The sequence below is a fragment of the Carassius gibelio genome, chromosome A24 (genome assembly GCF_023724105.1).
Source record: "Carassius gibelio isolate Cgi1373 ecotype wild population from Czech Republic chromosome A24, carGib1.2-hapl.c, whole genome shotgun sequence".
Classification (NCBI taxonomy): domain Eukaryota; kingdom Metazoa; phylum Chordata; class Actinopteri; order Cypriniformes; family Cyprinidae; genus Carassius; species Carassius gibelio.
Window position 1 is genome coordinate 1806174 of NC_068394.1, and position 12724 is coordinate 1818897.

A 12724-nucleotide genomic window follows, 5' to 3' on the forward strand; every position below is an offset into this window, starting at 1 on the left:
TGCTGAAGCTGCTTTTGTTCTGCAGGATTTTTGCTTTGTGTGTGTGTGTGTGTGTGTGTGTGTGTGTGTGTCATTTGTGATTGTTGTTTTTGTGATTTGAATAAATAGCCTGCAAAATATTTATTATATTATTTTAGCCTATATTATATTATATTATATTATATTATATTATATTATATTATATTATATTATATTATATTATATTATATTATATTATATTATATTATATTATATTATACTAAAAGTGTTTACATTTAAATTATAAATTATTGCTAAATACTGAATTCTTCTATTTGTTTTTCTTTTTTTTCATTTTGTTATTTTAATATATTATTTATTATTGCTACATTATATTGAATTGTCTTATTATTATTTATTTATTTATTTATTTAATATGTTAATATGTTTTATGCTTCATCCTACATAATGCTATAGTATTATTATTATTATTATTATTATTATTATTACTGGGTTATCTGAACTATGATTTGAGAAACATGATGCAAAAAATATATTATTTTATATTATTATATGATATATTATTGTATTACATTATTTTAAGAATATGTTTAAAATTATATTACTTAAAAAAATGCTATCGTACCATTTTGTTATTTCTAAATAATATTATTATATTATTAGTAGTAGTGGTGGTGGTGGTAGAATTAATTAATTTAATATTATTTATTATTTAATATTAATATTTACATTTTGTGCTATTATTATGTATTATTGCTTCATATTTATATTTATTATTATTATTATTAATGTTGCATATTTATATATATATATATATATATATATATATATATATATATATATATATATATATATTTTTTTTTTTTTTATCATATTTTTACTATGCAATATAAAAAATCTCTTATTTTATTATGCAATAATAGTCCTTTAATATCTTTAACTGTCAGTGAGAATCTTGTTGATTGTGTGTGTGGCTGCTCGTTGTTGATGTGTTGATGTTGTGTGTGTGTGTGTGTGTGTGTGTGTGTGTGTGTGTGTGTGTGTGTGTGTGTGTGTGTTTCTCCAGCACGACAGTGACATCTCAGCGTTCACCTACGAGAAGACTCTGGTGATGGAGCAGCGCTCTCAGATGCTGAAGCAGATGCATCTGTCGAGGACGGAGCGCGAGCGAGAGGTGAAGCTTCACAACAGCAGTGTGCTGGAGGAGTATACAGTGACCATACTGAGCTAGCATCTGAATAGCTGTGTTAATACTGTTGTTCTGGCGGCGCTGTGTGACTTGTGGTCCTCTTTCGTTTCTGCTGCGATCGGGAAACACGTGTCTCAGATTCAGAGCATCACGGATGAGTCGCGTAGCTCCATTCGGAGGAAGAACCAGAGCGGCGCTCACGGCTCGGCCGTCAATAACCAGAACGCCTGTGTAGATGACGATAAACAAGACGAGGTAGTGAACTCAGAGACCAAGAGCCAGAAGACGAGTAGATCCTCGCTCACGTGCTTCATGATGATCCATGTGTCCATACTTTAGTGTTAGCTCCTCCCTTCAGAACCGCTTCCCATCATGCATGTGTCCGTGATGTCATCATGTCATGACCACCATCTTTCAACACCTTTGACCTCTTTCCTTTCATTCCCTCGTGTTTCTCGGAATTTAGTTTAAATTAACTGTAAATAATCATAAATTATTAAAACTTTATTTGCCTTTTTTTTTTTTCATTCCATCATGTTTCTAAATAAATATATAAATTATTTAAAAAAAAATATTTCTTTATTTGAATATATATTTTTTTTCTCTAATGTTTCTCTATATTTAGTTAAAAAAAGAATAATAAATACCTTTTATTTTATTTTAATTTTTTCTCTTTCCATTCCCTCTTGTTTCTCTGAATTTAGTTTTAACTGTAAATAATAATAAATAATGAATACTTTATTAGCAATTTTTATTTATTTATTTTAGATTTATTTATTTATTTATTGTATTTGTATTCCAGATTTTTTCTAAATAAATACATAAATATATATATATATATATATATATATATATTTATTTTTTATTTTAGATTTATTTAATTTTTTTCATTCCATCATGTTTCTAAATAAATATATAAATTATCAAAAATATTTATTTTAAAATATTATTATTATTATTATTATTATTATTATTATTATTATTATTATTATTTATTAATTTTAAATTTATTTACATTTTTTTATTTTTATTTTTATTCCATCATGTTTCTAAATAAATATATAAAAGAAAATATTTTATTTATTTTAATGTATTTTTTTCTCTTATGTTTCTCTATATTTAGTTAAAATAATATACCTATTATTTTTTTCTCCTTTCATTCCCTCATGTTTCTTTTTATTAAGTTTTAACTATAAATAATAAATCATTATTTTTCATTTATTCTAGATTTATTCCTATTTTTCCTTTCATTCCATCATGTTTCTAAATGAATATATAAATAAGCAAATACTTAATTTATTTATTTTATTATTTATTTTTATATTTTTTCTCCTGACATTCCCTCGTATTTCTCTATTTAGTTTTTAAATAAATAAATAAACTATTTTATATTTTTATATTTTTAATTTCCTGGTGTTTCTCTGTTTTTATTATTATATAGTATTTATTTATTTATCTCTCTTTTTGTATTTATTTATTGCAATTCTTACACTAATTGTTTTGTATGAATGGTTTATTCTGCATGTCATCATATTACAGACTAATATAGATGCATGTATGCAGTTTGCATAGCAGACAAACTAAAACATTAATCTGACATACTCTGCTTAAATAAATAGTGCACACAGAAATTCAATGACATAAATACATAATTGTAAACATTATTACACTACGTTTAAAGGTATTTTGTGCTCTTAAATGTATCTAAAAGACACATATAAGAAGCAGTATGTTGTTCTGAATGTAATGTGTGATCATGATAACGCACAGGCTCAGCTGATCCACGACAGAAACACGGCGTCTCACGCGGCTCTAAACGAGAAGAGCGACGCCACGCCGGAGCGAGTCCACATGACCTGGACCAAAGACAAGTTCTGCACCAAGCGAACACGCAGAGAGCCCAACGCCAGCAAAGCTGTACGAGATCTGTTCAACATGAAGCCGTAAGTCTCCGAACACACGCGGACTCAGGACACGGCCTGCACTGTGTGTGTGTGTGTGTGTGTGTGTGTCCTCAGCGTGGCATCATGTGTAACACTCATAACATGTCTCCTCATAGAGTCGCATCTGACATTAGATTTACTGACATGTTTCTGGTCTTTATATGTGACCCTGGAGCACAAAACCAGTCATAAGGGTCCGTTTGTGTCAAATTGAGATTTATGCATCATCTGAAAGCTGAATAAATTAGCTTTTTCATTGATTTTAGGTTTGTTAGGATCAGACAATATTTGGCCGAGATGCAACTATTTTAAGATCTGGAATCTGCAAAATGGTGCAAAAAAATCTAAATACTGAGAAAATCATCTTTAAATTTGTTCAAATGAAGTTCTTAGCAATGCATATTATTAAGTTTTGATATATTTACAGTAGGAAATTTAAAAAATATCTTCATGGAACATGATCTTTACTTAATATCATAATGATTTTTGGCATAAAATAAAAATCTATAATGTTGACCCATACTGTGTATTTTTGGCTAAATATCCCCCAGAGACTTGAAACTGGTTTTGTGCTCCGGAGACACATATAATATCAATAGTAATGTTCCTCTCAGTGAAGAAACTAATGATTTAACAGTGCAATCTCACAAGAATATGTCTCATGATTCAGTTCAGAAGATGAAAGTGTTTTGTTGCACAGAGAAAAGATTATGACATCGTGACATTGTATTCGTGACATTTAAGCACATTTCCTTCCTAAATTCTCAGAATTGTTATACATACAAGGTGATTTATTATTATATGTCCTTTAGATTGGATTTATGCATTTATATACTTTTTTTCATGCATTTTCTTATTACTATGCAGATTATTTATTTATAGTTTAATTTTATTTTGCATGGTTTTTCCTTTTACTTTCTTTTACATATGATCTAAAGCCCCACAAAATCTACATTGTATGGGTCAAAATTATAGATTTTTCTTTTATGCCAAAAATCATTAGGATATTAAGTAAAAATCATGTTCCATGACGATATTTTGTACATTTCCTACCGTAAATATATCACAACTTATTTGATTACTAATATGCATTGCTAAGAAATTAATTTGGACAATTTTAAAGATGATTTTCTCAATATTTAGATTTTTTTTTGCATCCTCAGATTCCAGATTTTCAAATAGTTGCATACTAACAAACCGTACATCAATGGAAAGCCGATTTATTCAGCTTTCAGATGATGCATGAATCTCAAATCCCTTATGAGTGGTTTTGTGGTGCAGGGTCTCATATGAAAAGCTGTTTTGGGCTCAGAGAGATTTCTGTGATGGTTTTGATCTTTCAGTGTGGGTGTTTAAGCCTGTCTCTGTTGTTCTGTCCTGTTTTCTTCCTTCTTTAGCGAATGGGAGAGTCTGTAAGTCACATTTCTCTGTACTGTATCTGTCTGTCTGTCTGTCTGTAGGTGTATATTAGCCGTCTCATCACAAACCCTGCAGCACACTGAATTTATTCATGCATATATGTGTTTATATGAGCTTTAACGTGTGTGTGTAAGCATGCATGTGCGTTTATGTCCCAGCATCCCCTCACATCCATCTCTGCTCGCCCTAAGAGCTGCAGACGCTGAGATGTGCTGCAATTTATGATAAATGCAAGAAAATGTGTGCTTCACCTTCACCTGTTGTCCCCAGCACAACATATATATATTATTAAATATTAAATTATAAAATATTTTATAATATTTTAATACTATAAAAAAACTGGTTGTATAATGAAATAATTTTAATTTTGTTACAAAATTACAATGATTATTTTTATATAAACTGTATTATTACAAATATTATTATAAAATAATGAATTATTATTATAAAATAATGTATTATTATTATTATTATATCATTTAATTATTAAAAATTATTATTATTATTATTATTATTATTATTATTATTATTATTATTATTATTATTATTATTATTATTATAAGAATAGGTTTTATTATAAATTCTGTTAATATTATAAAATAATGATTATGTTTAAAAATATAATTATAAAAAATATATTTATTAAAATAAATACAATTGTATTATAATTCTGTATTATTAAAGTTAATTTAATATTGTATATAATTATTATTGCCATCATTGTAGGAAATTTACTAAATGAATGTATATTTATTTTATATACATTATAACTTTTATAGAATTTCACAACATTTATTTCTGTAGTTTATTGAGTGTCCTCATGTGGCCCTGAGAAGCACAAGCTTTTATTTATTTATTATTTGTGTGTGTATTTGTGATGTCATCATTTATAGTTTTATTAAGGCATGTGCATATGCTGTGCAAGTCAAATCTGGATGCTGTTCTCACTAATCTTAAAGAGCTTTATTATATCACTAATGTAAATGATGCTTGAGTTGAGTAGCACAAGTATTTATCATACCATATATTCAAGAGCATTGTAAAGCTTACATATATTAACTAAAGCACAGCTTGCAAAAACTGAAACATATATTAAAAGTAGACAGTAGAGATAGAAAAAAGCTCGTTAGATGCTAATTGCTGTTGGGAGAATTATATTGACTTGTATTTCTTGTTTCTGTCCTTCAACACTTGACCGTGTGTCGCAGGAATCAGTCTAATGTGCGCTGCATGCACACGGCTGTCAGACTCAATGAAGTGGTGGTGAATAAGTCTCAGGGAGCTCATCTGGTGCTCCTCAACATGCCTGGACCCCCCAAGAGCAGAGGCGGCGACGAAAACTGTATCCTTACACCATCTACTGTACACTCACAAACTCACATTCATCAAAACAAATGCATCTCTAAATCTGAGTAGATGAGCCACAGATCAATCAGGGTCATTACCATTAAGCATATTTGAAACTAAGCTGAAATCAATTCAAATATAAATATTTAATAAGACCTGAAAAAAAATGCAATTAACTAAAATAAGTTTAATTTTAAAATACTAAAGTTACTGTCTTAAAACAAATATACCGTATTTTCCGGACTATAAGTTAAAAAAGAAATTCATAGTTTGGCTTGTCCTGCGACTTATTTATCAAAATTATTTTTACATGAATTTAGAGAAATGAACTAAGAAACATGAACCAAGAGAAAACATTACTGTCTACAGCCACCAGAGGGCGCTCTATGTACTGAAGACATATAGCGCCCTCTGGCGGCTGTAGACGTTAATGTTTTCTCTTGGTTCTTGGTTCTAAATAAATGCGACTTATAGTCCAGTGTGACTTATATATATATATATATTTTTCCTCATCATGACTTATTTTTGGACTGATGCGACTTATACTCAGGTGCGAGTTATAGCCCGAAAAATACGATATGCAAAAACTGAAGTAAAACCAAAACGGATATAAAATAAACTTAACCTAAATAGTCATATTAAAAAATGATAATAAAAATGACAAAACCACATAACTAAAATTAAGACTGAAAATATATAACGAAATGCAAAATATTAACATAAACCATAATAGTTTATAAATAATAATACAATAAAATTTCAGATAATATACTATTTTTAAATTTTAATTTAACTTCCATTATTTGTTATTATTTTAAATATTTATATGGCTATATTGCTTAAGGAAAGGGTTATTCATTATTATTATTATTATTATTATTATTATTATTATATTTCTAACACATTATTGATTTTACGATATTTGCTGTTTAACTACATTTGTGTTTATTTTTTTATCATGATCAACTGGATTTTAGACATTAAGCATCATGTCATGCCTAACAATACACATTTACTGTTGTAAAATAACTGTAATGTACTGTATGATCTTGAGTGCATTATGGCTTTATTACTTAAACCCCTGGTTTCACAGACAAGGCTTAAACCTAGTCCTAGACTAAAATGTAAGTCTAAACTGTTTCAACTAAAATAAAATAAAAACTTGCACTGACTAAATTCTTAAAAATTATTTAAATGTCCTACTTAAACAATTGGCTAATCCTGACTTAGTTTAAGCCGTGTCTGTGAAACCGGGCCAAAATCTCTCTTACTTTATCTTACAAAGTTGTTCGGAGTGAAAAACATGCATCATGTTGATCCTTGATGCTGGGACTCAGACATGGAGTTTCTGGAGGTTTTGATGGAGGGTCTCAACCGGGTCCTGTTGGTGCGCGGCGGCGGTCGTGAAGTCATCACCATATACTCATAAAGCGGACCGTGTCCCGGTTTTTATTTTCCCCAAAACAAAACTGGACGTCTTGGAGAAAGCCAGCGGCGTTACGTCCGGATGCGTTCGTTAGAGAAAGAGACTCAACATGAAGGAAACGAGACGAGAGACGTCTCGATTCACAACACGACACTTTAATTTATGACTCTTACTGTTTTCTTTGATTTGTTCGTAAAATATGTGCTAGTTTTATGTCTGTTTATTGTGCAACTCGAAAGGCTAAAACGTTCAGCGGTTTTAATCGACACAAAAGCAGGAAACATTTGAGTTGTAATGCCTGTTTAATATTGATTAATTTGTCTCCATTACGAACTTGCATTGCTTTGTTGTTTGCGTATGTTAGCTACGATTCAAATCACTTTAGACCCAAAATTACATCTAGCTTCAGTGAACAGGGTTCGAAAACAAGTGTTTGTGCTGTTTGGCATATCCAAGACGCGAAAACGCACTTTTTACGATATCATAGGAACGTTTTAGTTTTTTTACATTGGATAATTTTAACAATAATGAATGTGTCGGGAGACGTTACTGACTTCATGATACGGATTGTGCAATAACTTGTATTCCTTATCAAGGCATCACTTGTCGAACATACCGAGGGTTTTATATTATAAAAGTTGAAATGTTTAACGCAAACAGCGTTCAAGAAGAAAAGCCATAATGTTTGATCTCATTATTGAGCACTGAGGCTTTGTTTTGGCTCCATCTCGGCATTAATCGCTGAAATTAGTTTAATCAGGATAATCTCAGCTGTATTTGCACTTTTTATTTGATTTATTTTTCGTAAATTGTATGATGAAAGCACACGGCACGGCTGACCCGTCAGAACCAGCACTTCAAAATCTCTTTCTCTCAGCAATAAATGTGTTTTCCGATGAGCTGGAATGAAATTTAGTTTCTGTCTTGACATTTTATGATGATACTATGAGTTGTTAACCGTGGAGATTGCTTAAATTAAACGGCATTTATATTAAAGTAATGTTCAAAAGCATTCAGTTAATGATAGTAATCTGTTAGGATTGCAGGTTACGCGTGTTATTCCTAGTGGCATCAAAGGGAATTGCAGCTTGTTTGTTTGAGTGACAACTGAGCTGGACATTCACTCAACCAATAGAGTTAATTTGGGGGCGGGGCTATTGGTTTCTGACCAATAGCTAATAGTGGGAGTGTTTAAAATTTGTTTGAATACAATGATTATGTTTCGAAATGACACACTTCAACAGGTTTAGGAACTATTGTGTTAGGACAATCACAAAGCAATGTTAGCTAGATCTACATTTTATTTTTATTGTTGTTTTTTTTATAATTTTTTTTTTTTACACCGTGTCCTTATCAGATGATACAGTGACAAGCAGTAAGCCATATCTGACCTACGAACCGTCTCATTGGTCCAAAATCACTGCATATTAAACAGCTGTTGTATTCTGATTGGCTGCGACTTTGCTGGATTTTTTCTGTTTTCTGCATTCATTCAACTTGGTCAGGACACGGTGTCACATATAATGTATATTATAAAAAATAAATATGCTTTTATTCAGCAAGGATGCATTAAATGAATCAAAAGTCACAGTAAAGCCATCTATAATGATAAAAAAATATTTATAATTCAAATAAATGCTGTTCATTTGAACTTTCTACTGATCAAAGAATCCTGAAAAATAAAATATATCAGTTTCCACAAAAATATGAACTGCATTCAACATTGATAATAATCATAAATGTTTCTAGATCAGCATATTATTCTGATTTCTGAAGATCATGTGACACTGAAGACTGGAGGAATGATGCTGAAAATACAGCGGAGCATCACAGAAATAAATTGCAGTTTAAAATATATTCACATAGAAAACGGTTATTTTAAATTATAATAATATTTGACATTTTCCTGTATTTTTGATCAAATAAATGCATCCTTGTTGAACATAAGAGACTTCAAAAACACTGAAACATCTTACCGACCCCAAACTTTTAAACGGTAACATCTGATGATTCAGAATTACAGGAAGATGTGTGCCAAAAATGAATGAGAAGAAACTGCAGAAGGTCAAAGAGCCTCAGCTGATGCTCCTTCAGTAGCTCTGAGATGCTCAAGGTCCTGAACGTTTCTTTGTAACCTGTAAGCGGAGCAGTATTTTGTAACCAGGATGTTATTACTGTATTTTTCTAAAGTGTGATGTGATGTAGAGGAGGCAGGTGGATTGTGCTTAGATCATCTTATCTTATGTTCTCTGTGTTTATTTTATTTTATGTGTTCATTTTTGTTATTCATTCTACATGCCATAGTTTTTCCGTCTTTGTTTGATTAAGGTTTTCTTTCTTCTTTTCTTAAGGACTTGAATGTTATCAAACATTCAACATACACATTATATATTTTCTTTTCTTTATTCTTTCATTCATCAAAGATACACTGAGGTGTTTGTGTCATCTGTGACCTCACTGAAAGATATGGAGATCAAAATGTAAATATCAGAATAAAACAACAGCTGAAGAACAGAGGATGGTGATGATGAAGAGTGCTGGGAGTTCTTCATGTAGTGTGTTTAATCATAGACATACTCTGTGGATTTATATAGAATTAAAAATACTGTACAGAATTCTAAATTCTCTGCAACAAATTTCTATGCAAATTTTTGGCACAATTTCTTACAGAAAACATAACAAGTGGGGATCAAAACTCGAAGGAAAATAAATCTGTTTTTAAAATGTATTTTAAAAATTATATTTCTGTCTCTCTCTCTATATATATAGATAGATAGATTCTGTATATAATTAAAAAAAATATTATAGTTACACACACACACACATGTATATAAAACACTGAAACATTATAACATTCAATAGATTATGAAATTTTTCTGTTACTTTTTAAAATTCTAAAACTGTTTATTTCCAGGTTTAAGTTTGATTTTGAAAATTGCAGATTCTCATTTCCACTGGTTTTACACATTGTATCATGTTTAATGTTTTTACCCATGTTTAAATCCATGTTTTCTCCAAAATCTGCACAGAAATGTGCAAAGACTGCATCTTCAGTCTGGGTCTGTTCGTAGGTTACTCTACCTCACAGTGTGTGATGCTTTAGGTTTTTTATGATGTCATGTCATGTCATGTCATGTTTTTTTTTTTTTTTTTTTTTTTTTTTTTTTTTTTTTTTTTTTTATAAGAATCATCTGTCGTTTCAGTTTGAAAGAAGACCCGTGTGTGTGTGTGTGTGTGTGTGTGTGTGTGTGTGTGTGTGTGTGTCACCTGAATGTACTGATTGTGTGAATGTGTGTCAGGTGAGTGTCTGCTCTCTGGTCATAAACTGATCTGAGATCTGCATCATGAGAAGCTCTCTGCGAGCGTCACAGACTCTGGTAGGACGTTACTCGCGAGTGTGTAGTTAAGGATCTCCCTTTAAGTGAAATTTGTGCCTCTGAGTAATTAAAATAAAAGCACTACACTATGTCAGAGCTTCTGGGTCTTGATTTCAGTGCTTTCTACTCATTTCCTCTCTTGATGCACAGGAACATGAAGTCATCTAGCTCCAGGAATGATGAAATAAGATTTTGCAGAGCATTTCGTGTAGGTGTATAGATTCTTCTAAACATTCTTCTAAAACTATTTATTTATTTATTTTTTATTAATATATAATTATATAATTATACATGCAGTTTAAGTATAAACTCAAATTAGAAAAATTGCATGAAAAGAAAAATGATTTGCACACACACAAAAGTTATAAAACATTAAAATTAAGAAAAATAATAAATATGGTTAATGTGTTCAACACCAGGTGGCGCTAAAAAAAGTGGCCTAAAATCCAAGTTAAGGTGTAGGTTCAGTCCAGCTGAAGATGGTCGTGTTTTACTGTGTCTTCTTTCTTTGAACAGTTATTTTCTATTTAAATTATTGACTTTTGATGGTCTGAGGTCAAGAACCATCCTCCAAATCAATATTTGTTCTTTGCTTCATTTGTCTTCATGATTCATGAATAAACAATGCAAAACCAGCATTGCACTTACATACAGACCAGCTGCTTTATTATAAATATATGTACATATATATAAACTGAAATCCCTCCCCCAGTATTTTCTTATAATTTAAGCTTAAGAATCTTATTATTAATAGTTGAGTAATACTGTTAGGATTCATTCCAAATGATTGTGATCTCTTTCTAAAGCAAATGTTTACCTGACTATTCACTAAATCAGCTAATTATAGTAACCAAGCAGGGTTTGTGTGTATAATAAACATATCTTCCTCTCCCACAGTGCAGTGTGTTTTCACACTCACATGATCATCACATGATCCACAGCAGCACACAGCGGCTGATTAAATCATTAGGAACAAACACACTGGATGGAAAGGCTTTCACACTAACACATACTCACAAACAGCCGGCTCCAAAGAGTGCATTCTCACTGCTTCACTCGATTCATATTTTATTATTTTCTTTAATGCTACTATTTCCAGCAACAAAAAAAAAATCAGTCAACCAATATGAGTGTGTTTTGAGATTTTGTGATGAGAAGGGTCCTACACTTAAAAAATGCTGTTGTTTCAATTTTAAATTAAAATCTTAACCCAAAAGATAGGTTAGTTCATATTTGACCCAAAGATGGGTTGAAACCACACTGCATTTTTTAGGTCAGTTTCTGAATCAGTGTCACAAACTATCTATCCAGGGATTAATCATTCTCCACCTCATCAATTTTTCCATATGCAAGTTTTGAAACATGCAAAAACCCCAGAAGGCTGTTATTGACTCACTGCTCGTGTTTCCATCTGAATATTGACTCATGGGGCGGTCTGGATTGATTTAATGAATAATGATGCAACATTTAGTGCTTTGTGATATTTTATTCTTAAGCACTTACACCCAAATGTATCTCATCTTAATATGACGTTGGTTTAGTATTAAAACTATTGTTAGATAAACATATATATGTATTTATGTGTGTAATTATATATAAAAGTTTTTATCATTTCATTTTTTTATGTCACCTTTTGTTTCTCTTATGCTCAGCATGGTTCCTTTATTTTCTTCCTTGCCATTTATTAAACGTTTTTAAACTAATAACAACTAATTTGTCATCTTCTGGCTGTGGTATTGTGTTTCCATCTACTGCAGTCTCTGTCTCCAGCTGTGATCAGGCGAGCTGTGTTCATAATTACGCTGCTCTTCTCAATCCTACTACGGCGCAGGCTTAGCTTATGAATATTAATCGTTTGAGTACGGCGCCCTGTTACGTAATGTGATTAATATTCATAAACCACGCCTCTGCCGTCTTCGGATTCGCTAGCTGACCCAGCGCCCACCCGCGGTCAGCCAATCAGACGGTCCGCCTTGTTTTAACGTCACGCTGCGTGATTAATATTCACGAAACAAGTCTTCGCTATAGTATAGCTTGCTTTCTT

The 12724-nt window shown here is 31.0% G+C and overlaps 1 protein-coding gene across 4 annotated transcripts in view; it reads left to right on the forward strand.

The window, feature by feature from the left end:
* LOC127946400 (solute carrier family 12 member 7) overlaps positions 1-10771 on the forward strand; it is a 48005-nt gene extending 37234 nt beyond the window's left edge. The window contains exons 21-26 of one of the 4 annotated variants that reach the window (XM_052542949.1): positions 1046-1153; positions 1307-1423; positions 2939-3111; positions 4509-4523; positions 5739-5872; positions 7215-10771. In XM_052542949.1, the coding sequence (XP_052398909.1) occupies positions 1046-1153; positions 1307-1423; positions 2939-3111; positions 4509-4523; positions 5739-5872; positions 7215-7306 (639 nt within the window). In that variant the 3' untranslated portion in view covers positions 7307-10771. The remainder of the gene's footprint in view (positions 1-1045; positions 1154-1306; positions 1424-2938; positions 3112-4508; positions 4524-5738; positions 5873-7214) is intronic. The other 3 variants (XM_052542950.1, XM_052542951.1, XM_052542952.1) reach the window with 3 other exon arrangements.
* Positions 10772-12724: the final 1953 nt, after the last annotated feature.